General features: G+C 27.7%; 1 protein-coding gene across 1 annotated transcript in view; it reads left to right on the top strand.

Annotated features, from left to right (window-relative positions):
• The first annotated feature begins 5,338 nt into the window (after nucleotides 1-5,338).
• Nucleotides 5,339-26,560, top strand: part of LOC117182751 — a 57,049-nt gene continuing 35,827 nt past the window's right edge. Inside the window, exon 1 of the mRNA XM_033375856.1 lies at nucleotides 5,339-5,436. Coding sequence (XP_033231747.1) covers nucleotides 5,402-5,436 — 35 coding nt within the window. The 5' untranslated portion in view covers nucleotides 5,339-5,401. The remainder of the gene's footprint in view (nucleotides 5,437-26,560) is intronic.

Raw genomic sequence — 26,560 nt, 5'->3', positions numbered from 1 at the left:
TTTAAAAGGTATGTACACGAATGCGGGAGAAATGCAAAGACCGAGCGCCGAGTGCGAGAGCCATCAGTTCAAACTCTCGAGCTAAGCTCTTTTAACAAAAGAGAATTCACAATCACAAAATTACATGGGTGGATGTTTTGAGTCTCAATTTTAAAAGGTTTGTGCAAGAATGTGCAAAAATATAAAGACCGAGCGCCAATCACGAGATAAATACATCATCAAGAGCGAAGCGCGAGAACCAACAGTAACGGGCCCTTGGCGCATTCAAACTTGCAAGCGAAGCATATAAAATATGCACTGAAAAGTTAACATTTTTTCACTTATAGCAATGCAAAAAAGGACATGACGTAATATAATTCTGACTTTCAATTAACGTCACTATTTCAATTAATAATTGTAAAAGCTGATGAAATAAATTTCAGGGGAAAATTTATTTTAAAACAAAGTTTAACCCTTACCGACCCGAAAAATAATAATAGTTCAAAAATTTCAAAAAGTGGACATGGCTTAGTATAACTCTAGCGACCAATAGTGCTTCATCGTGAAAAATAAGGAAATTGGTTTGTTGCCCCCTAAAAAGTATGATATGTCATTGAAACTAGGAGTCTTCTTAATTTTAACTCACTACTTTCTTAAATGAGTATTACTCGAAATTGTTTGTAGTTCGAAAAAAAGTCATTGCATACATTTTACTTTGCACCTGGTGTTTTTGTCTTTTTTGTTTGCGATTAAATACGCCATACACGTATATACTACATACACCTATTGTATACGATAAACGCAATATGTATTATGCTGACCGCCTGAAAATACAAAATTGTTTCTATTCCAATTCTAACAATCGATTGCGGAATCAATCTATAGTCATAGTTAAAATATAGGAAGAATATTTTTCCCAGCAACTGCTAACATTCGCGAAATAATAATTTTTTAGTTTGCCCAAAAGGTACACCACATGGAGGTTGCCAATCAGGTTTATACCTGAAATTTTTCAATGTACCTTTCCCGAGGTTCTAGTAGTTCGGAACCCACCTTAAGCTGTATGTGCCTCCATCGTATACTTGACTGCAACCCAGTCCGTCAATGATAGGGTGAAACCGGGCTTTGTCCAATATGTCGGGGCAGACTGCTTTCATCAGATCACTTGATTGCATGATAAAAATGCGTCCGTAACTGATGATATATACCGGGACAGCCCCGTACAAAATAATCAAATAAAAATTCAACTCTAACCAAAATCACAGAACTATCACCTTAAAATAAGAACAGCTTTTTCTTATTACACTTTTTTTATTGCAAAAAAAATAGTTTCAAATATTGGTTCTAAATTTAGAAATAAAAGTAAGAACTGGAGAAATGACGTGGAACTTATCAAAAATTGTATTTTATGCGTAGGAAAGTCAACGACTAGTCAGCCGCAGTTCAGTAGTAAAATCCTTTTGGAGATTCTGTGGTACTTACTGTGTCTGACTAATCGTTTGTCTTACTACTAACATACGAACCAATCCACCTTCTTCGACAAAATTTAATGTTGATTTTAGTAATTTTAATGTGTTTTTTAAAAAGAAATGACCATAAGTCTTCTAGGTTAAACGAGTTATTACGAATATTTTACTCACACTAAAAAAAATTTGTTACTTAACAATAAAGTTTAAACTTTTTTTTTGTCTAACTTTTCAGTGATACCACTTCTTTTAGGGTTTTGAAAATTTATTGAAACAGGTCATTAATCAATGTAATGAATAACGAAAGATAATGTTCAGTAGTTTATGATAAGAAAAACAACATTGATTTTAATGTTATAAACAAACTATTAAACAAAATTCATCTTCTCGTAATTCGTAATGATTATACCTATTTTAAATCAATGTATTTTGTATGAAATATGACAGATAATAATGTGTGCTTAGAATTAGTTAAGACTAGCTGCTGCTTATCAATTATTTAAACAATATTTATAAACAAATGCACACATTAACCATTTTTCCATGACAAGACTTCATTTTTCGCGGAATTATTTTGAAATATTTTTTTAAGACTACTTGCTACAGAATAATTTTTCATAATTACAAAAAACGATTAATTATATAAACAATTTTCATAAGCAAATGCATATTTTCATCATTGTTTCGTGAATAGGCTTGATTTTTTTTGTGCGGCAGCTACTCGAAATATTTGTTCAAAGACATCTTGCTGTCATATTTTTCATAGCTAAAAAAACTGTTGATTATATAAACAAGTTTTATATATAAATTCAAAAACGTTAGGCCCATTTATGAAAAAATGGTCAAAATTGCATTTGTTAAAAAAAAATTTTTTTATATAATGAGTTTTTCTTACTATGAAAAAGATGACAGCATGGAGACTTTGGCAAATCATTTCAAGTTGATTCCGCAAAAAAAACCTATTCATGAAAAAATGATTAAAATGTACATTTTATTTTGAAAATTGTTTAAATAATTGGTAAACAGGAGCTATTCTTGAAATACATTAATTTTCAACTACACAGATGAATATTCAACCAACTAGATTAAATTTCTTTCAAAAAACGATTAATTTCCCACAAAAAATGGAATTGTTGAATTTTTGTTTAAAGAAGTGAGTTGTTAACTAAAATGATGAATCTTTATCAAAAAATGCCTTTTAATAAAGTGGTATAACTTTTACCTAAGTAGTTGAATTTTCCATTTAAAAAAATCAGCTGCAAACAAAAAATGGAATAAGTACATTTTGAGTTAAAAAATCTATTTTTAACACAAAAAAAAAGAGATGTTGAATTTTTAATCAAAAAGATGACTCTAAATCAATCAAATCTGATCGCGGCGCGAGCGCATTCTTATCGCGCACATACTATATTTTCTGATAATATTTGATTGAACCATTATAATTAATTAATGTGTGCTACAAAAAATGTCTTTTTTGACCTGAGCAAAAAAAATGTTTGCATCTTCATTATTCATAGTTTTTACCTAAATAAAAAAATGTTGTGCTATGCTCGTACATTATAATTAAACTTTGAAGTTTACTGATCAATATCTGTTGATAAAAATCGTTATTTTTTATTGTTTATAAACATTGAAGGACTTTTTATTTTATTTATATACCAAAAGTAAATAATTGAAAAATTGCGAAAAATTTCTTTCTCAAAATTGACAGTTCAGTGACGTAAGTCTTTCTAAACAATAAACCAAAAAATAGTGTAAAGAGTTACGCGAAAATAGGCTTTTTTGTAGCCTATTTTTGGGACCCTGCTAGCAACCTGAGGAAAAATGATAAAAATATGTTACAGTTACATGTATCAACTTACTCGTAATTCAAAATCAAAGTGAGAATCACTTTTCGTTTTTTTTTTAATTTCACAAAATTACCCCTATTTAAGGGCTGAGAAGAGCCCAAAAAAATTAAAAAATAGGAAAGAACACTAGTTATAAAATCATTTTTCATCATGGAGTTTAATTGATAGCTCTAATTTGTTTTTATTTTGCCGTGACCGTAATACAGAAGAAATAATTTTTCTACAAATCAAAATCATTTCTCATTGTATTTTTTCTATAAAATAAGCCTTACAAATGTATAATCACGTATTTTATTGATCGATAAGGGGTTGATGTAAAAAATGGCCCCAAGGCCTTCTCAACCCCTAAATAGAGGTAATTTTTTGAAATTGAAAAAAACGAAAAGCAATGCTCATTTTGGTTTTCAATGACAAATAATTTGATACCTTAAAAATATTTTTATATTTTTCCCCAGGTTGCCAGGAAGGTCCAAAAAATATGCTAACTTTGGCGTCACTCTTTGTATGTAATTAACAGCCCAGAATTTTATTTGTGTTAAGGAAACACTTGAAAAGGAGATTTTTGAAAAAAATTAGAACATCAGTTTTCGTGAAGTTGTAAGAATTTAACTTTTTAAAGTCGTTAAAAAACACCACCTTTTTTAAACCTGTATAACTTTTATCTAATTGAGATAATTTAATGGTTTCTTTTGAGCTTCTGGTAGAGTTTGTGGTCTTTTTTTAAAATAGACTAAAAATTTTTTTTAAACTAGCAAAACTACAACAGTTTTTCTGAAAATATTTAAAAGAGATTTACTTAAATTTGGGTGTACTCTGCTGAAATAATCATGTAAGTTTAATGTGGGATTAACTACTTTTCTGGGCAGGATAATTTTTTTTTTTACAAAAAAATTTAGTTTTGGCCAAAATTGACACACTCTCTAAGAGTGTATGTATATACCTGAAAAATGGATTCCTTTTCTTTTTTAAAACTTTTAATTCGTTCAGGCATCATCACGTGATTTACGGAAAAAATCTTAGAGAAAAATATATATGTAACAAATCGGTTGTGAGATCTTAAAATTGTCTCAAAGATCCTTATGCTTCTTAAAATTAATTTTTCGAAATAAAAAAGAATGTTTATTGTTTCTAGGAAACTAAACTTTTGTTTTGTTTTTATGAAACCTCAACAAATTTCTAAAAATTTTTGAGAAGTTTTCATTATTTTTTAGTCTTTTCAAAATTTGTGAATATCTCTTGAACATAATCAATTTTTTCTAAATTTCTCAAATCTAAAATTTTCTAAAACATTCTTTTTTGCCAATTTTAGAAATATTTTTTTATTTTTTGAAATCCTCTTAAAATAAATTTTTCTATATAAAAAATCATTTTAATTTTTCGTAGAAACTTTAAAGCTTCTTTTTATTACCGTGAAACCTTACAAAATTCTCAAAACATCTCCAGAAGTTTTAATTATTTTTGAATCGTTTTAAAACTTCTGAATATCCCTTAAACTTACTCAATTTTTTCCTAAAATCATGTAATATGTCAAAACTTTGCTTAAAAATCTATTACACTCTTTAGAAAAAGTTTAGGAAATTATAAAAAATTATTTGTAATATTTTTCAATTTTCTCTTAGAATTCATTACAGAAAGATCATAAAAAATTTTCCCAAGAATCTTAAGAGCACTTTTTTTTCATTCTCTTGACACGCGGCAAAATTTTTTTCTATCGACTGCATGATGGTTTTGCTTGTATCGAAAATGATATTTTGATCAAATCCTTTCAACACAACATGTATTCGATTTTAAAGACTTTTTTATGCAGAAAGCCCATTTTCGATAAAAATGTTGCTTACCTAGTTATGTACTGCAACCCTTGCATTTAGTATTTAAAATTGCTTTAAATAGTGAGACCGACGACCTGGCTCAACGATATACACGTGCACCTTCGCATTTGCGCAGGTGAGTCGTCTTATTAACATCTCCTCTCTACTGGTTGAGTTTAGGTCAGGCGGTGTTGGCCGTAGGTCCGATGGGGTAGTAAGTGTTTCCTTGCGGTCGCCGGAGCTGGTGCACGTTTTCCGTCCAAGCAGGTTTCCCCGATCGAAGAATATCGAGGATGCGATGGGCGAGGGCGAGAGGGACCGTTTCGGCAAAAGGTAACGGGATTTAAGTCAATCACTCTTGATAGTTCGATTAAGCTTTGCGGTTAAAAATTTAAATAACAATTCTCTTTTCCGGAAATCACACACCAAAATAAAAACCGGCCTATCTAGAACAAAACCCTATGCTCTTACGAACCGGTGGCAGAAGTAAGGCTTCTTCATTCACGTAAAAACACCGGCATTTCATATCTGAAAAATTTACCAAATTAATAGTTTTTTCAGCAAATAAATTTATTTTAAAACAAATTTCATTCAAATTTGGAGCATTGTGCCTATTAAAATTATTATTTCTCAGCATATTTGGTATTTCCGGATTTGACAATAGTTTGTACCCATTACAAAATTACATTGTTCAAATGAAAAATCTTCTAATATTGTTTCCTTTCTCAAAATGGATTTTGAAATATTTTAATTTTTAAAGAGAGAATATAATTTGGTGGATGTTTAGATGAAGAATAATTAAGTAAATTTATATTTAAGGAGTATTGAATGTTGACCTCTTTACATTAATCCTATATGTATAGGATTGTATCCAATATATCACGGTAATGGTCAGGGACAGAGGTTCTTCGCGTCCGTTTAGGCTATAAAACAGGAAGACTCTGACTTGTAGAATTTATAAAGACATCTTATATTTCTAATTTTAAAACATATGCAAATAAATGAACCAATTTTAATATGATTTTTTCATATAAAAAATAATATTCAGTTTGTTGTGTTAATCGTTATCATTTGAAACGATTTTTGTAAAATAAAAATACTTGTGTATATTTAGCCTGGTTGTACAGAAAGAAGAGGTATTGGTTAATATTATTTGTTTCAGTTCTTTATAAAGTTCGAGCAAATGTTTATTCTCGAATTTCAAATTCCAGAAATTTTTAAAACCCGAATTTTCAAATTCCCGAAATTAGTAGAATTTCGAATTTTAGAGTCCCAAAAAATAGTAAATTGCCGAAATTTTTAATTCCGAAAAAATTAATATGAAATTATGAAAATTTAATATATTAAAGAAATTAAAAATTCGGCAATTTACTATTTTAGGAATTTGAAATTTTGGGGATTTTTGGAAATTTTATTTTCTATTTCAAAAGTGAAAAATTATTCGGCGAAAAGCCAGAATCTTTCATATTTTCGCTCAAAAAACCTAAAAAAATTACAAATCTGTAAAAATTTCTTTTATAAGATATTATATTCTCGTTCTGTTAAAAGCACCCATACTAACGTGTGAACTGTTAAAGATCTTCCTTGTTTCCTTTTGCAGTTTGAAAAATAATTATAATTTTAATTTAAAAAAATCTTATTAGCATTTATAATTTATTAATAAAAGAACATTTAATTAATGTTTAATATTTGTTATGTTAATTATAGAAATTTGTCATTTTTACTTTTCTAATATTTCAAATTATTCAACTCTTAAATATACAAATTAATCAATAATTAGTAAAACTCATTAAAATAATTAAAATCTATTAATATTTAAAATGAATGAAATCGTAGATAGATTCATATTTCTTTCAATATTATATAATATTTCTCATATTATTTCGTTCGAAAATTTGATTTAAAAAAAAAAAACAGAAAAAATGTAATAACAAAAGCTTTAATTATTTTTGTGATTTTTCAGAATAATACATATTAATATTTTTTTTAATTTATAATTTAGTGAACAGATTATAATTTAAATGTTAATTATAGCAATTTTTAATTTACGTTTTTGTAATATTTCATGTTAATCAAGTGTTAAAAAAATAATCAACAATTAGTGACTATTATATTATTATTGAACATTCATAACATCTTTGATTTATTTGCATTTCTTTTAGTGCAATACCTTATTTTTTATATATTTTTTCGTTCTTAAATTTTGTTTACAATAGTTATAATTCCGTGGAAAAATTGAAACGTAGAAAGAAATCAGTTTTTGAAAAAAATTATTTGGATTATTTTTATATTTAAAAATATATTTTGTATTTTTAAATTTTAATAGAAAAGTTTTTAGATAAAACTATGAAAAATGTAACTATTAAAAATACACATGTGTAAAATAACTAAACATTACTACATTTAAAATGGCAACACTATAAAATGAAATTCTACAATGTCAAGTTAGCTTTGAAAATCAAAATTTTTTTATTAAGAATTATTGTTTCAGTTCAAATCAATGTTAATTTGCAACGTTGGAAACAAATAATTTGAACTGTGAATTTTTTACGGAAAGGATTCTTTCAAATTTCAAAAATACACTTATGAAAATGTGAATAATTCGAAAGTGGAAATAATAGAAAGTTAATTCAAAACTTATTTTCCCTATATAAAATTTACTTGACCTAATTGCAAGTGGTTTCAACAAAACAGTTTTTTTTATCAAAGCGGCCGATAAAAAGAGTATAAAAAATTCTATTCGAAAAAATGGTAGATCTGAAATCTTATTGTTAAATACTTACCTACTGATGTATGTTATTAATAACTCATGTACCTTTTAATCGTGAAATACAAACATACCTGTTATTATATATTTTGACATGTCTGTTGTGTGGGTGGCTTATACAAGTATACTCATTTATGTACATATTATTCTCTTATCAAAAAGGATCGGATACGCTTTTAAATCTAAATAAATCTACGCATGCCAATTTCTGAAAAACTAAAAATTTATAAATGTGATTCAAATTTACAAATAGAATAACTATAACGACATTTTTTATGTTTTTGGTTAGTTTTATTGATTGTCATCTTTAAATCTATGAATTGGAAATGGTTTGGTTTCATTTTTAAATCTTTAAAAATTGTATCATTTAAAAATAATTTAAAGTATATCTTATAGTTGCAAACATATTTAATAGCTATGCTTGGTTAAATAATGAATTTGAATATGGAATGTGCACATTTGCTCGGTTAAACGCTTAAATTAAACAATTTTTAATTAAAAACTAAATATTTAAATATATCTCCATTTAAAGTCTTCGATATCAAACAACCTTTAAATGAGCAATACGCACTTAAAATGTTACACTGTCAAAAACTTTGAAACTATAAAAATAGAGTTTAAATGATATTTTCCATTAGCATAAAAATCTGAAAATTAATCAATTTTACTACTTAAATGTAGATCATTTTCAAATTTACACCGCTTAAAGAAATTGAAATTATTTATTTTAATTGCTGTAAAATGACAAATTATCATATGTATCGCATTTAAGTTTAAGATTCACAGCTTTCCAAAATTTTCACTTTTTTCTACAAAATTGAGAGTTATATATTATTAAAGAAATGGAAATTTGAAAAATTCCCTGAATTCTTTGAAAAATCATAATTATGTCAAATATGTGAATTCTCTAAATACTTTGCATTCCTCACATTATTTAAATGCTCTAAAATTCGTAAAATTTTCTGGATTTTGTGAAAATCTTTGAATTCCTTGAATATCCTGAATTTCTTAAATAGTCGAAATTCTCTGAATGTCCGAAAATCTGTGCATTTCTCGACTTCTCACAAATCCTTGAATATTCCGATCTACTGAAATTGTTTGAATTCTCGGAATACCTTAAATTCCTTGAATATTCTTAATTCTTTAAATTCCTTAACTTCCCTTAATTCTCTGAACTCATTTTATTCAACTGTATGTTCAACTACTTTCTTTAAAATTCATTTTTTGTTTGTTTTGCAGATACATTATTTTAGATCAATACTCATATATTTGGTTAAAAGTGTAACTATTTTCTTGACTATTTTTTGCTTCTGAAAATTTATCATTGTAGTTCAAAATTCATCTTTTTTCCTGAAAATTTCAGTATTCCAGTTTTGTTTGTAAACTGATATTTTTGAGTTAAAAATTTAATTATTTGTTTGAAAAATTCATTTATTTTTTTAATTTTGTCTGTTTTTATATAAAATTAATCTTCTTGCTTGAAAATTCAGTTTTGTTTCATTTGAAATTTCAACTACTAAGCAGACTGATGAACAACTTTGTTAACAATGCATTTCTTTTAGACGAAGATTCATCATTTTAGTTTAAAATTATTCATTTGGTCAAAAATTGAACTAATTTACTGCAAATTCGTCTTATTCTGGATGAAAATTAGTAATTTTTTGTTTTCACTGAAAATTTGACTGTTCAATTTTAGTTTGAAAATAGATTTTTTAAATTAAAAAGTCAACAATTTGGGTAAAATCGTTGTATTCTGTTAAAAATTCGTCTTCTTTGGTTAGAAATAGATTTTCTTGATTAAAAATTAATCAATCTGGTGTAAAATTCTAAAGTTGAATTTTCAACTATATTAGGCACTTAGGATTAAAAATTAATCAAGTTTACAGCTTAAAAGTATGTTTCATCTTACATCTTTAAAAATGTAAAAATTAAAAATTTATTTAAAAATTTGGAGAAAGCATTAATATTTCAATATCTTTAAAGTAGTTTCTGAATTTACCATGCCCTTTTCCAAATTAATTTGTGAAAAAAGAGTGTGCTGTAAAAATAAAGCTATGCAAGAACAAGCCATTCGAAATTTTATTATTATAAATTTGATAATCATCCAAAGAAAATTTCAAATTGATTGACTATCAAATTATGATTTAAGTAAATTAACATACAATTTAAACTTGAAATCATAGTCATCTTGTTATAAATTGGTATATTATTAATTGACAATGCAATGTTACCGACGCGCTATAATGCGCCTGTAATATTGCTAGTTTTAAATAAATGCATTGCACTTCCTCCATATTTTTGTATAGGGTTTTTAAAATTAAAGGTTAAACCATGAACAACTGAAGTTTAGTGATTGTGAATTCTCTTTTCATAAAGCTCCTTCGGGTTTATCGAACGGATTCTCATGATGTTTCCCGTGAAAAGGTCAAAAGCAAATTTTAAGATCAAATTTAAAACAATCTTGTCAAAAATTAATTCATATAAAATCTTTCGATATATTTTGGTGAACAACTTTGGTCTATTAATTCTTTTTTCGTATCTTGTGCCGTTTTTCAGAAATTTTATGTAATTTTTTACGAATAAATCAAAAACTACGCATCCCATACAAAATTTATTGATAAATTTGCAGAAATCTTTTTGGCGAACAATTTTTGAATATTCATTTTTTTTCTTATCTTCTGTTGGTTTTTCAAAAATATAATTAAAAAATTTGCACTGTCATTTTTTACGATTAAGACAAAAACTATGCGTCCTATCAAAAAAGAATTTTACAACAAATTTTTATATCTTTTTTGGGTTATTTATTTTTAGAAATTAATTTTATTTCGTGTCTTGCCTAGTTTGACAACAAAATAGAGTTTCTTCTTTTTAGTAATATTTTTCACGCTTAAAACGAAAAATATGCGTCTTATAAAAAAATTGCACTCGGAGAAATTCGAGCGATTGTGCCTACAAACTCAAGGAGTCTCAAAACTTGGAGATTTGGTGAAAACCCGATGCAAAAATTGAATATAGTATAAGTGTGTTTTGAGATTTTTTAAAGAAAATCTAAAAATATCGGATAATCCACCTTTTCCCTCTTAAATTATGTTCAAAGCAAATCCTAATTGGGCGAAAAAGAATGACAGTCATTAAGGTCACGCTGGACGAGCATCAAAGGCGATTGAAAGTGGCAATATTAGATCGACGAACCACAAATTTAGACTGGAACTTAATTTCCTGATTTTAAATCAAAATTGATGACCCGGGACTATCCTCGCTCCTTTTTCATCTTAACTAATAGCTACTGGAAAAGCAAATTGCACCTGGAGCCTCTTTTTGAAGCCAACTTATTTTTTGTAGAGTCCATTTGCTCTAATTGAACGAGTTATGGAGAAAATCTAGTCCAAGTTTATAGTCTACTTCCTAATGTCCTGAAAATACTGAAGGATGAATCGATATTTTATGGCCATTGACATCAAAAAATTGTCCAACCTTCATCTACCTTAATTTAGTCAGCAGAATTATTTTGAGAAACCCAATCAAAATAACTAATGAATTTAATTTTCAATTACAGATCCATTTTTGAAAAGTTCAGCAATTATATAGGTATACAATCTCTCCTTGCCAGGAAATGCGTTATAGTTGATTTTTTAAACTATGAATTCTGCACTTTGACTAAAATAATTGAATCTTAAAATGGCGATGCGTATTTTAAAAATGAAATATTTTTCACGACAAGTTTCAAGACCCTAATTTAAGAATGCTTCAGTTATGAAATGAAGTTTGTAATAGTTCAATTTTTAACGCTTCAAGATTAAAGTAATTCATTTTTAAAGTTTCCAATTAAAAAGCAAATGATTCTGAAAGTTTTTGAAATAATTCATCTTTAAATACTATTTCTATAGTTATAAATCATCTAATATAATACTTAATAATAATACATTTATCATAATTAAAATTTCTATCATTTGAATTTAAAATTGCAGTTTTTAATTTGCAATTCTAAAACAGCTTAATATAAAGCTATTTCTTTAAAGATTTGAATTCGAAAATATTTGGTTTGAATTTAATTAATAATTGTTGAAGGTGTCCAATTTCAAATTTCACAATGTTGTAGTTTAAAATTCAAATATTAAAAATTTAATATCGAAATCCTTAATGGTAAGTTTTTAATTTTATAAATTTAATTTTTGTTGTTCAATTTTATTGAGTTTTAAATTTGATAATTTCAGATTTAAATATTGTAAAATAATTGGTTTCAATTTTAAACGTACGTTATTGTCTCGTTTTTTTGATTCTTCAAAATCGCAGAATATTAAATTAAAATACTTGATAATTGCACAATATTCAGTATAAACTGAACTTTAAGAAGCTGGATTATTTTTTATTTGAAAATGTTCAAAAGTATTTATTTATTTTTTAAAGAAAAACAATTTCGGATAAAAAGTTGATTATTAATCATCAGCATCGCATATAGAAATCTTGTTTTGTATTCATTTGTTTAATTTTCACTTTCCAATATAATATTCATAAAAAATGTGCCACTCTTAATTGGAGATTTAAATGAAATGAATAATTTCAAGTTGAAAAATATTTAATTCGAATGTTTCAATACACGTTTTAAAACTAAAAAATGAAAAATTGTACTGTTTGAAATCAAAATAGATAAAAATTTGACTATTTAAAATTGAACGATTTCTTTGATTTTTAACAATAACAATTTTGGAATTCTGACTTTTCATGTTAAACGATAAAATTTAAATATTTTTCTTCCATAATTTTGATCTATATTACTATTTTAGCAAATTTTAGTGATGAAGTATCTATCAAAAGCCTTATTAAATAAAGTTTGTTTTTAAATATTTTTTATAGTTCCCAGGTTTTACATTTTTACATTTTACATTTTTAGATTTAGGTTTGACATTTTTTATCTCATCTCTATTATATATTTTTTTCCTAATGTATGCGGAGGATCTCAGAAATTTGTCAATCCTCAACAAAAAATTCAGGGGTACAATTATTGTGCCCTTATATTTGACTCTTCCTTGGAAATCGTACTTTTTTATGACTTTTACGATTGTCTACAATTTTGGTTCCAATTCAACACCAAATTTTAGTTTTGTGCTTTGTATTAGCCGTTATTTTCATGCATAAGGTATTTCCCTAAAACTACTATGCATATTTAAAAAAATCGAAAATTACGAAAATCTCACTTTTTACGTACATTTGTTGATCGCAACATTTCAACCTTTTGTTTTCAAAACTGAAAAAAATTAGGAGAATATTTTTTTTATCAACCCTATTGTTGAGAAAGAAGCAACAAGTTCAAGTATGTGTGTGCAATGTGCATCATGCTATGCTATACATAATGTAGGTAATGTTTAGGTCTTTGTCACAGAAGCATGTAGAATGGATAATGTTATATACAGTAGTCACCCTCGTGACTTTGAAATCTCAAAGGTCTATTTAATTCCGACCTTCATGATCGTCCATCAAAGAATAAAAGTAGGTATCCGGAGCATCTTTATTACAAACACAATTCATTCACACCACCAAGATTTCTTATAATCGATATGCACTATACATATACTTACAAATACGTCTGGGAAAAATCGAATCAGGAGAGTGATTGTGTATTTCGAGCAAACATCAAATTCTTTACTGATGGCCGATCATTAACTTATTTCAAGCTTCTTGAGTATAATCCTTGTCTAAAAAATAGGTGTGTCACGAAAATTTCGAAATCACTGTTGTCGCTTTTCATCAATGCCGATTGGGTAATTTGAAAAACTCGAAGAAAGAAGTGTTGTCAAATTCACACACATAATTAAGAATGTAATTTTCTATTGAAAGGCGCAGTGATGCAGAATATTACATTTGTGTGCATAATGGAACTGAAAAAATGTAAGATTTAATAATGATATGCGATTTTTCAATATTTTCATTGCATTATTTAAGTATAAATAAATACATATTTTTGAAAACCAAAACTTACTAAAAAAAATCAATTTTGAACAAAAAAGAATTAATTTTCAACAAAAAAAGGGGAATTTTCAACAAAATAGATTAATTCTTAGACGAAGAAATAATTTTTTTTAAACAAAATTATGAATCTTCAATAAAAGATAAGAATTTTTAACCCAGTAGTCGAGCATTGAACCCAAAAGATGAATTTTCTACCGAAAAGATTAATTTTTAATAAACACATGAATTTTTAACCAAATTTTGAATGTTCAAACTAGTACTTACATTTTTCACCATAAAGCTTAGTTTAATATTTATCTTGTTCAATAAATGTTAAACTAAGCATGGAATAATTAGATTTCAGTCAAAAAATTCATTTTAAAAACAAAAATTGTCAACAAAATAGTTAAATTTTTGGGCAAGAAATTAAGTTTTAACTAAAGTAATGTATATTTTTAAAAAATGTATTCTACCCAATAGTCTAATTTCCAACCCAAAAGATGATTTTTCTGACAAAAAACGACAAATTTCTAATCAAGTAGATTATTTTTCAATCAAACAGACGACTTTTCAACCAGGAAGATTAAATGTCTATCAAAAAAGATAAGACTTGGCAAAAAATAGATTAATTAAGTTTTCAGTTTGAAAAAATAATTTAAAAAACAACTAACTTTCAGTAAAATAAATTAATTTACAACCAAAGAGATAAGTTTTCTATGTAGCTGCATCTTCAACTGAAGAAGATAAATGTTAAAATAAACATGGAATATGTGGATATTCATTAAAAAAAATTTAATTTTTCACAAAAAAACAGAGAATTTTTAACTAAATAGTTAAATTTTTAAGGAAAGAAATTAAGTTTTAACTAAAATATAATTCTTTACCAAAATAATTTTTTCTTTATCTAAAAGAATTATCCACACACTAGATGAATTTTCTGCAAAAAAATACGAATTTTCAATCAAATATATGAATTTTGAACAAAATAGCACAATTTTCAACCATCAAGATTAAATGTAAAAAACTTAATTTTGATTCAAAAAAGTAATTTTTAATCAAAGAAATAAATTTCAAGAAAATAGATTAATTTTTTTACCAAAAAAGGTTTATTTTTATGATATAATACCATAATACCATGAAAATACCATTTTCACTATTAATAAAAAATAAAGATATTTTATTGTCCTCGTGTCTAACCTAAATTGCAAAACTGATGTATAAGCATGAGTGAATAAAATGTTACATTATAGCTCCTGAATGTTTTCAGTTTCATCATGAACATAAATATTAGGTTTTTCTTACTCTTCAACTTCTAAAATAAAAATTTGACATTAAAGTAAAATAATTTAAATTATTTATGTGACAAACAATGTCCAGAAAACGCAGTAAATGGAATCTCATAAAAATTCAAATCAAATTCAATATACTATAGCGATGCCTAAGAATTTATGGAAAAGTTAAAAATCGCTCATTGTTTTCAATGTTGTTTTCACAAAAAAAAAGAAAAAGTACGTGCCCTATCAAAAAGTGATTCTTAACTAATATTTAGATCCTTTTTGGGATAAAAATTTTGATTAATTCATCTTTTTTTGTATCCTACATAGCTTGACCACAAAATGGAATTTTTGAATCTTCATTATTTTGAAACTCAGTGTATCCATGTATTTTTGTTGCGCTGATTACGAAAATGATAATACTCGTCAATTGGATTTTCATGGTGAAAACTATGGAAAACCCATTAATGTCATGGTTTTTCGATTATATCTCGTTAAATAACAAAAATTTCGGAAAAGTTTAAAGAAAAAAACTTTCCGGAAGCACACACGAAAATTTCTATTAAAATTTGGTTAAATCACATATATTTATAAAATTTTTAAAACTGAAAAGTTAATTGAAAGTTGGGACACATATTTTTCCTTTGGCTGTAAAATTGAGCCAAGATTTTTACACGAAAGTCCAAGCGTTCGTTTGTGTTGGGTTCAAATCCTTAGCGATTAATGAAGATCTTTTAAACCGTTTGAGCATACTATTACATACAAACATGCATATATATATATTAGGGTGGACCACAAAACGATTTTCGAGCTACAGGGCAGGACCCCCCCCCCCCCCCCAAGTTTCCATTTCTGGAGAAAGAAAATCCGTAATTTTTTTCTCGAAATTCGAATATTAAAATGTGCCAACGGGCACTTAAAAATCCAATTTAATTAACATGGAGAAATTTTGAATTTCCGAAAAATTGAACTCATATTCCAGGGTTTCATTGAAACGAGCTAAGTTTTCAAGGGATTTAAGAGGAGTGTTAACGAAATAAAACCATACTAATAACTTTCATTATCAGTCCATCCCCACCCTAGCAGTGCCCCAAATATGTCTTAAAAATTGAAATGCAATATTTTGTCATTGTTTGGAGTAGTAAATTTTTCTAAAAACATTATGTAATCATTTAAACAATTAAGTATTGTTTATTTTCAAAATTTTTCAAAATTGAGCCATAGATGTCGACGCTTTGAAATTGGTATCCTGTGCAACTTTCTGTTGAATAATTACATAATTCTGATACATTTCTTTGAATGTTTAATAAAATTCTATTTGTTTAAGCAATATTTATTTGCTCAAACAGTTGTTTTCGGTAACTAGAAAAATGAAATAAAATAGAACACATAAATACAACTATGTTTCTGACTGTATAGTGTATAGAAAGAATAAATTTATCGCTTTTTAGTTGTTTAAACAAACAGAATTTGTTTAAATAATTATTTTTCCAAAATTGCTTTTGAAATCGTAATTAAAATCAAAAATGGTTTTTTTTCATCGTTAAATTGCTCTAACAGATTTCGCATCCGCTCCAATTTACATTTTTAGGAACACTAATAATAAGCTGCGTGCCAATATATGTTAGATCGCCTCGGATATTAAATCCTATTCACCAAACTATCTTTCATATCTACTACTCTTCAATTAGTTCAGTAAACCTTAAAAACTTATTTTTCCGTGTACTAGAATTTCGTCGCTTAAATAAAGAAACTTCTGTAAAACATATACAGCGTTCTCAAATCATATAAAATTATCTGTAAAATCTGTAACAAAATGCTGGAAAATCAATGGAGTTTTTTCTAAGGAAGGGGCGCACAATATTCTAATATACTTTAACCTTGAATCGGTGAGAAGTGTGTCACTCGATCAAACCAGTAAGATTTTTCACTGATAGTGAAATCTCCCTTATTCAAATTTACCGAGACCTATATGTTTAATCCAAAATAAGACAAACAATTAAATATTATTATATTAATTTCTTATCCCGATGAATCATATGTGAAGGAGAAACCAGTACGAGGTGGGTATAAAAAAATGTGGAATTCATAAGATTGATAAATGATGAACAACTAGGAAATGAGGAAAGTTTTCCGCACTTAAAATATATTTTCGATTAAAATTAGAACAATTAATCATAAGACAGTTTTGAAGCAAAGACATTGACGAACCGAAGGAACTAGTGAGAAAATATCGAAAACAGTTTCAGTCTTCAAAAAAAAATCAGCGGACAATATTGTTATCTCCATATTAAAAACACATTTTTAATTTTTTAATTAAAAAATATCATGTATGTGGTGAAAAGGCTGATAATAAACCTTTTTTTTAATATTGTTAAATACAAAAAATACTACGTTTTCATCAGGGGAGATGCACGTTATATTAGAATATAATTTTTTGTATAATAAATATAATTAATTTAAAAAATTCTTATATTCTAAAGATAAAAGTTCATATGCGTAGGTAATATTTTTATATTCTATATTCATATTTTATTTAATAAGAAAATCAGGATATCTAATACACCGAAAAAAGGGAAAACTGGTTAATAATCGGGAATTTTTTTTAACTGAAAGAAAACAGTAAATTACAGTGAATTTATTTATTAAAACTAAGATGCTTTTAAAAAATTAGGACCTGAATGGCTCCTACGTGAAGTACCTTTTGTTATATTTTTGTTTGAGGAATGAACGAAAACATATTTTACTTTAATATTCGAGGTTTTTTTTTAACAGATTATATTTTTATAATTTTTAATGACAAATTATGACAGGATAATCAAAAATCAGACTCCGATCAAGTTTGATGTCTGTTTTTCTTTTTACATTGGGAAATACGAAAATCTGCCAAAAGTTCGAGGCTAGTTAAAGATATGTTCTGGATGTTTTGTCAAGTTCAATATTAGTTAATAATAATAAAAAATATTCTAAAAAATAGTTGAAGTCATAATTATTTATTTAAATGTTGTTATTTGCATTTTTTCTTTCGCTCTAGGCAAAAGTCATCATTTTCTTTCAATTTTAATTTACAAAGCTCATTCTCTTCTTTGAAAGTAGATTCTGGAATTCAAAGTGTAAATAAGTAAAAAAATGGTACGTTTTATTTATAAATAAGATAATTTCCATAAAAAAACATGATGAATAGAATTGTAAAGAACCTGTAAAGGAATAGTGTATCAGCTTTTGTAAATTTAAATTAAATGGACGTTACGACTTCTGCCTGAAGCGAAAAAAATATAACTATTTTTTATCATTTATGCTCGGGGTTCTCTTCTAAAAATTTTTGCGATGATCTTCGCTGTATACCTAGAACATCCTTAAAGATGTGACTGGAGCTTTTTTTTTTGCAAAAAAATTTACTAACATAATAATCATTTTTAAACAACATTTTTATCAATACATTTACACAGATAATAATAAACTAATTTGAAATAGGTAATTTCTTAATATCAGTGGAACCTTCGTGTAATATTCAAATTTGTAATTTTTAATTTAATTCATATTCTTATTAAATGATTACAAATTTTAAGTAAAGAAATATTTTATGAATTAATGAAAGTTTGATTAACAGGCACGAAAGTGAAGCTGAGAAAAATATTGATTTTAGTGCGCTGGAATTGTCTGGAATTGTTGACACACTATCAAATGAAATTTTAAAATATTTCTTTATCGAATTGCTTGTTGATTAAAAAAGGGACTGAATAAAAGTAGAAAGTCCAAAGATAATTTTGATAAAATTAGAGTCGAGAATATTTTACACGCATAAAAAAATTCCTGACTGCAAAGGAACACGATATTGAAGTTTGCCACAATTATGGATTTGGAAACTTTGTAATTAATTTACCAAAATTAAGAGTCATATCGGAAAACTAAAACCACCTTTAGATTCTTCTCAAAATATCTAGGTGTGTATTTTTTCTGTTTTAACGATTTTTCAATCGGTACATTTTTGTTTATTTCTGCAATTTTTATAAGCAAAGTAAGCATCGGATACATGCCTCTGAGGTTTTTCTTTTATTTAATTTAAAAAGTTTTAAATTCATATTTACAGGCGCACAGTAAATGCACACTAAACAAAATATGCGCTCACTGTTTATCGACTGGTTAAAAAAAATACACCTAGATATTTTCAAGACGAATACAATGATTTTGTGGGTTTTTCGATCCGACGCTTAGTTTGTTTCTAACAGTTCCAGATATTATTAAGTGATTCGTTCGAGCGAGAGTTAACGAGAAAACAACAAAATCGATATTTTTTCTAACCGAGCAAGAAAATATAATGATCTTGACTTAGCAGTGTAGTCAAGAATATTTTGAAGTCTATAAAATCTGAAAAACGAAGGATTGCTTTTAAAATTGATATCATTTGTAAATTTAAATATATAATTAAATTTTTTCGTTAATTTATGTTAAGTATAGTAACTTTTAGTTTCTGCTGTTTTTTTCCTCGTGGAAGAAATGTTTGTTTTCGGAAAGTAATTCTTTGAAGTTCTTCTTTGACAGTTCGAAAAACTCAAGAATTAAGAGTTTTTCTCGATCGAACTCGACTTTTCTTGAGAAGACAAATTGATCCAAGAAAAAACAATTAAATTTAAATTTTTACAAAATTAAGAGTCTTAAAATGTCTTGCATTACTAATTGTTTGGAAATTAAAAATTTTTTTTCCAAATAATGCTTGAAATATGTGTTGGGTCAAAATCTAGAATTTGGGCTTTAATTATGTACTGACATGTATGCTCATTATCATCATTATATATAATACAGACGTACGAATACAATATAGAAATAAATAAATAATTAATTTTTAATGTTCTTTTCTGATTTTGACAAATGATTTTGAAAAGAGAGCAGGAAATGTCTGCTTGTAATTTTTCTCATTTGTAAATAATCAGCTCCTTTGGATCGAATTTCTAGTAAAATATTTTATATTAAACTATCTAAAAGTCAATTTGATAAATTGTGAAATGTAGAATATTTCTATATCCGACGATTTCGGCAATTTGATTAAAGTATGCTGATGTGAGTAGATGATAAATTTTCGCGGGGGTATAGACCGCGGGAGCATAGACCGCGGGCGGCGAAGAATTTGAACTTTCCTCGGGAGGTGGTTCGCGTGCAAGAACTGCCATAGAAATGCGTCAGATTGAATCGCAAATCGCAATCGCGGAAAGTACAGCCAGAAGCAGGTGAGGGAGAAACTACTGACCCGGTGTAAACGTCCTACTGGCTTCTAACTGCGTGTGCGTGAGTCCACCTGGGCCAACCCGGGGCGGACATTTATTTGTCGGCGCATGCAAATGTATCGTAGTCGCCGGTAAATTTGGGTCACCAGGTCACTATACGAACCACCCTTCGCCTTCGTTCTGTGTAGATGTAGACTGTAGACTGTGTAGGAACTTTAGAGTCCTTTCATGACCTGCAACGATTCCATTATTTCAAATATAATATATAAGGAAGCAGGAATTATTTTACGATAGAACCTAGTAATATATTTGATTTGTTAGTTGTTCGATTTGAAAAATAAAAAGGTCAGGAAAGCTTGTGCCTAAATTTATTGTAAAAATCTGCCCGCTTCGCGGACACAGTTTCATCGGGCGCGGTGCGCGGGGCTCGTTTCGCTCGCAAGTTTGAGCGCGCCTAAAGCGCGCATCTGTTGAATCTCGCGCTTCGCGTTCGGACATAATTATACAATGCGTAATTCGCGCTCGGATAATTATTCTTTGCATTTTGAATGCTTGAATAAAACTTTATCAAAAAAAATCTCTTTTAGATCGCAGTATTTATATGCGTCTTCAAATTCTGAATTTTCTACTTAATTACGTATAGTTAAAGATTAAGTTTCTCAAAGCTCTGTAGGCTTTAAGGTACACAATCTCATCGTGACACTCGTGCAGTATACTCGATTTTTGACAGAAATTCGTAATAGAGGAATTTTTGATTTTCTGCATATTACTTTACAGAATAAAGTAATGATGAAATTTGTTGCGAGAAATTTTTTAGAGGGATAAAGTTTTATTCAAACAACTTCGCGTTTTAAAAACACATGTATTGTCATGGAAAAACATAAGAAAGTTTAACCGATATTTCGTTAAAGTTTATCCTGTAAAGTTAATCTTTGTTGCAGCGAATCTTTCGTCTAAAATCGATGTAAAGTTTATCTTCTGTTTTTTCTGTGTTACGATAAATATAAAAAAAATAGGACACCTATTGAAAAATGGTTAAGAGCTTTTTCTAGGATATTTCAAAAGCTATAATTTCTATTTCAGACTTTTTTTCATATTTTGCGCTGTTTGGTTCAAAATTTGAAAGTTGTGGTGTCAAATTTTTGGCAATTATTCTAATACTTTCTCAAACATAAATGATGATAATGTAATGAATTATTACAACTTTGTATCCCTTTTTTGGGTGAATAACTTTTCTATCAATTTTTTATCTTACCTTTTGTCGTTTTTCCACATTTTTTTGATTTTGATTTTTAATGTCATTTTTATGATTAAAACCAAAACTTCATATACTATCAAAAAGTGATTCATAATAAATTTTTAGCTCTTTTCGGTTAAACAGTTTTTGTTGAATCATTTTTTCGTAAGTTTTATCGTTTTTCCCCAAATTTCTTTTTTTTTTTATTTTTTTATGTTATTTTTCAGGAATAAAACAAAAAGTACGCGTATTATCAAAAAGTGATAATTAACGAATTTGTAAAGCTTTTTTGGTATAACATTTTTTATTGATTGATCTTTTTTCATATCCTGCATAGTTTGACCACAAAATGAAATTTTTTATTATTTTTTGTGCAATCAAAATTTGAATTTTCGATTTTCCAAGAAAATCCAAAAATTTGTTATATACACTTGTAGGGCTTTCAAAAAGCAATGTTTCTCTTCTCTTGTCTTTTATTTCATAACGTACGTTATTTGGCTAAAAATTTTATTTTCGATTGATTTAAAAATGTTTGAAAATGCTATAACCTGAGAAAATTTTTTATCCAAAAAAGTAATAAAGATAAATTGTTCGTAAATAAATACTTTAAGTACCCGTGCATCGAATTTTAAAATTCAGAAAAAAGTGCTCACAAAAATTTTCAAAATACGCTTCCTTTTTGAATTTTCATCAAAAATGGCTGTTTAACGAACTCGTCCTTTCTTTTCGGACCTGGAGAAAGTATGCCAAAGATCGACTTGATGCGTTTATTTTTCGAGAGTTATCCTCTTTGCGGACGAACAGACAGGCGCCATCCTAAAAACTTGATTTTCGGATTCAGGGGGTCTCTAAATGTGGCGATTCGTCGAAAAACTGAGGTGTCAAATTTCGGACAATTCTAATACTTTCTCAGTCATAAATTATGACAATGTCACAAAGGCAAATTTTCGCTGCGTTTAAAAATTAATATTACTTTCAAAATGATTAATATTTTTGGGGGGAAGCTTGATGCTTCTGAATTTGATTGAAAGTGCTTTTTAAAGGACTATTACTATCGTAAATACAAACAAAATAAAAACCTACAATTTATTTAAATTATCGACAGTTCCATTTTTTTAAAACAAAAAGTAATAATTGCACTTTCTGTTTCTTTGCAATGTTCATTTTTCCTGGGTATCACTGCGAGTGTGAAGGCTCAGCCCTCGCATTCGAGTTCCTGCTGTGTCTTCACACTCGCAGTGTGTTGTTTTTGCTCATCGTCTTCGCGCACGATGCAAAATATACAATTTTCGATGTCTGCAAGCGGAGGTCAAACGAGAATTTTGCAAGAATGCATAAAGAAAAATACATTTTTCCGATATATGCATTAAAATGACGTTTTTTTACACCTTTCACTTTCCACAAAGTGGTATTTTATATCGGTGATCTTTTTAAGCGCCCTAAGAAACTTTACAATGCAGTCAGTGAGTTTTAGGCGAACTAAAGGCGCTGTCATATCTAAATCGAATGAGAAGTCGTAGGTGAGCCGTAGGCGGAGCTGAAGGAGAGCCGAAGACAGAGTTGAAGGTGAGCGCAAGCCGATTGTTCCTTATGCAAGGAATACTCGAGCCAACAAAGTTTACGCGCGCACTCCCTAAGCATTATTTTCTTCGGCATTGGTACGAAGAAAAAGAAAAATATTTCTACACCAGAAATTAGGTGATTTCGGAAATCTACTAAATTGCTGCTAGTGTTTCTAATTTCTGGTAATTTTGAACTTTTCTGGTTATATTATAAATTACTGAAAAATTCCGGAAATTAAAAATGTCTACAAATTTCAGGACATTTCTAGTATGGAGAGTTTTTCGGAAATTTTATATATCCGATCAGGTTTAGAAATCATCGACAAAAGATCTTTTTGGATGAAATCCACGTATATTCATGAAAATTCATCAGTGTAGGTAAACAATTATTTTTCTTCGTGGAAATTCCATGTTTTTAGTTAAAAATTTAACTATTCTATGAAAAATTAAACTACTTTGTAGAAAATTCAACAATGTTATGTCATTTTTTGTTTAAAAATGTATTTACATCGTTAAAAATTCGTCTTTTTGTTAGAAAATTGATCTTCTTGCTTGAAAACTCAACTACTTTTTTAAAGATGAACATCCGTTACAAATTCTTTTTTGTTTTTGTTTTAGATGCTTCATTTTTGTTGAAAATTAAAAAATACTTGAGTTGAAGTCTTAAAAGCTTCATATTAAATTCAAAATAGTACCTACATGAAACTGAAAATTCATTTTCTTGGTTAACAATTTAATTATTTCGTTGTTTTTTTTGTAAAGAAATAATTTTTTCAATAGAAAATGTAACTTTTCCATTTTTGGATGTAAGTTTATCATGTTTACGTAAAAATTAACTATTTGGTTTAAAGTTAATAATACTTGTAAAAAATATAAGAATTTTGTCAAAACGTCATTTTGTTGTTTAATAATTGACCCGTGTTTATGGAAATTCGTCCGTTTAGGTTGGAACTTTACCTATTGTGGTAGTATATTTATTTCTCTGATTGAAAATTTAAATATATCGTTGAAAATTAGTTGTTTTTTTTTTAAATAATTTGTTTAACTGAAAATGTGAGTATTCTATTTTTAGTTAAAAATTGGGCTGCTTCGTTAAAAACTCACTTACCTGTTTGAAGATTTTTTATTTATGTTGAAAATGGTTTTGTTCAAAATTTACTTTTTTATTAAAATCTCTTTTTTGTTTAACTGAAAATAAAACTTACATTTTTGATAAAGTTTGTGTTTCGTCGTTGATAATAAATCTATTTGATTGAAATTTCGTTTTATTGTAGAAAACTATGTTTCTTTCTTAAAAATTTGTCTTTTTGGTTGAAAATAAAACTATTTTGTTTAAAAAATTTTTAACAAATTTATTTATTTGATAATTTAAATATTCCATTTCTGGTTAAAAATGTATCTTTTTCAGTCGAAAATTCAACTACGTGGTTAAAAATTCATGTATTTTGTTAAAAAATCTTCTTTTTTGCAGTTAATTAATGTTTAAAAGTTCTTTTTTACATTCTCATCATTTATGATTGAGAAAGTATTAGAATTGTCGGAAATTTGACATCACACTTTTTCAACGGATCTCCACGTTTCGAGACCCCCTGAATCCGAAAATCAGGTTTTCACGATGGCGTCTGTCTGTCCGGCTGTCCGTCCGGCCGTCCGTCCGTAAACACGATAACTCTCGAAAAAATGAACGAATAAAATTCATCTTTGCCACACTTTTTTAGATGTAGGATACGAAAAAAGATGAATTATCAAAGATGGTTATCCCAAAAAAGATCTACAATTTCGTTAAGAATCACTTCTTGATAGGACGCGTACTTTTTGTTTTATTCGTGAAAAATAACGTTAAAAAAAATAAAATAAAAAAAATGTGTGCAAAAACGACGAAAGTTACGAGAAAAAAATCCAACAAAACCTGTTTACAAATGTCTGACGGAAATCGAGCGCGCAGCGCGAGTGTCACGATGAGAATATGTACCTCAAAGCCTACAGAGCTCTGAGAAACTTAATATTTGACTATACTTAATTAAGTAGACAATTCAGAATATGAAGACGCATATAAATACTGCCATCTAAAAGAGATCTTTTTGATAAAGTTTTTTTCAAGCATTGAAAATGTAAAGAATAAATATCCGAGCGCGAAGCGCGAGGTGTGACCATGTTCTTGCGCGAAGCGCGAGGTAACCTATTATCGAGCGCGATTAATTTATTTGAAAATCAACTATTTGATTAAAAGTTCCTCTTTTTTTTTTGAAGATGCAACACTTTTCAAGTAATCCAAACAATCTGTTATATTCCGGAGTAATCCATCCCCGCTGGACCGCATTTTCACGATTTGCATCCCCCTCGTCCTCAGTTAAAGGCGAATATTTTGCCAAAAATAAGCTTAGAGTTTTTTGTTCTTACTATCTTCAATTTACTGGAATTCTTTTCAATTCTCATAAATTCACTGGAATTCTCTTTAATTAACTAAAATTCTCTTGAGTTCATTAGAATTGCCAGGCATTGACTAAAGTTATATGACATTTATTGGCATTAAATTAAGTTCACTGAAATTAAATTGAATTATTTTTTAATTCCATTTAAAACATAAAATTTATTTCCATTTAATTTACTGGAAATGTTTTTAATTCTATTATATTTAATGAAATTGAGTATTGAATAAATAAACTTTTTGTATTCCCCTAATAAATTATAGTTTAATTCCTTTTATGCTAAAATTATCTGTAAACTATGAAAATAAATAAAAATTGTATTAAATAGTAAAACGTTCCGTGTATTTTTCAAACTGGGTCTTAAAATTACAGAACTTTAAAATTATATTTAAATTTAATTTTAAACAGAATACATATTTATTCAAACTTCTTATTTTATCTTATTATTATTATTTACTTCTTATTGTGCATCGTAATCAGATCCTTCCGGGATGTAAGAATTATTTATCAAAAATGCAAAACACAATATTCACAATCATCTCCTTGGGCTTAGAAAATAATAGAAAAAATACAAAGCAGTCTATTTAAATGAAAATGCATTAAATTATTACTTCACATTAGGAAACATCTATTAATTTCGAAAATTTAAGCCCCTTATTGTCAGGATTTATAAGGTTTTTATAATTCCTCCCATCTTACGTAAAATTTTATACTTTTACTCAAATAGAAAATAAATCAAGCTGTTTGTCGACACTAAAGATTACTTCCCTCATGAACAAAACATGCCAAAAATAATGAATTGTATTTTTAGTCTAGTTCACACCTTATGACATGGACATTCCGTTTTCTTAAACTAATGAAAAGTTTGTTTCTATAACTACAAAATAACAAACAATTTATGACAAATTTCAAGCAACTGCGATACAGTCTGTCAAGTTAAAGCGTGGGTGGCTTTACTCGCAGTCGGTAAGGTGTATCGACATGATTTTGGTGTCAAAATATTAAGAAGAGCTCCCTCTT

The sequence above is a fragment of the Belonocnema kinseyi genome, chromosome 2 (genome assembly GCF_010883055.1).
Source record: "Belonocnema kinseyi isolate 2016_QV_RU_SX_M_011 chromosome 2, B_treatae_v1, whole genome shotgun sequence".
NCBI classification, from domain to species: domain Eukaryota; kingdom Metazoa; phylum Arthropoda; class Insecta; order Hymenoptera; family Cynipidae; genus Belonocnema; species Belonocnema kinseyi.
Note: the sequence above shows the minus strand (reverse complement) of the source record. Positions and strands in the feature narration are given on the sequence as shown.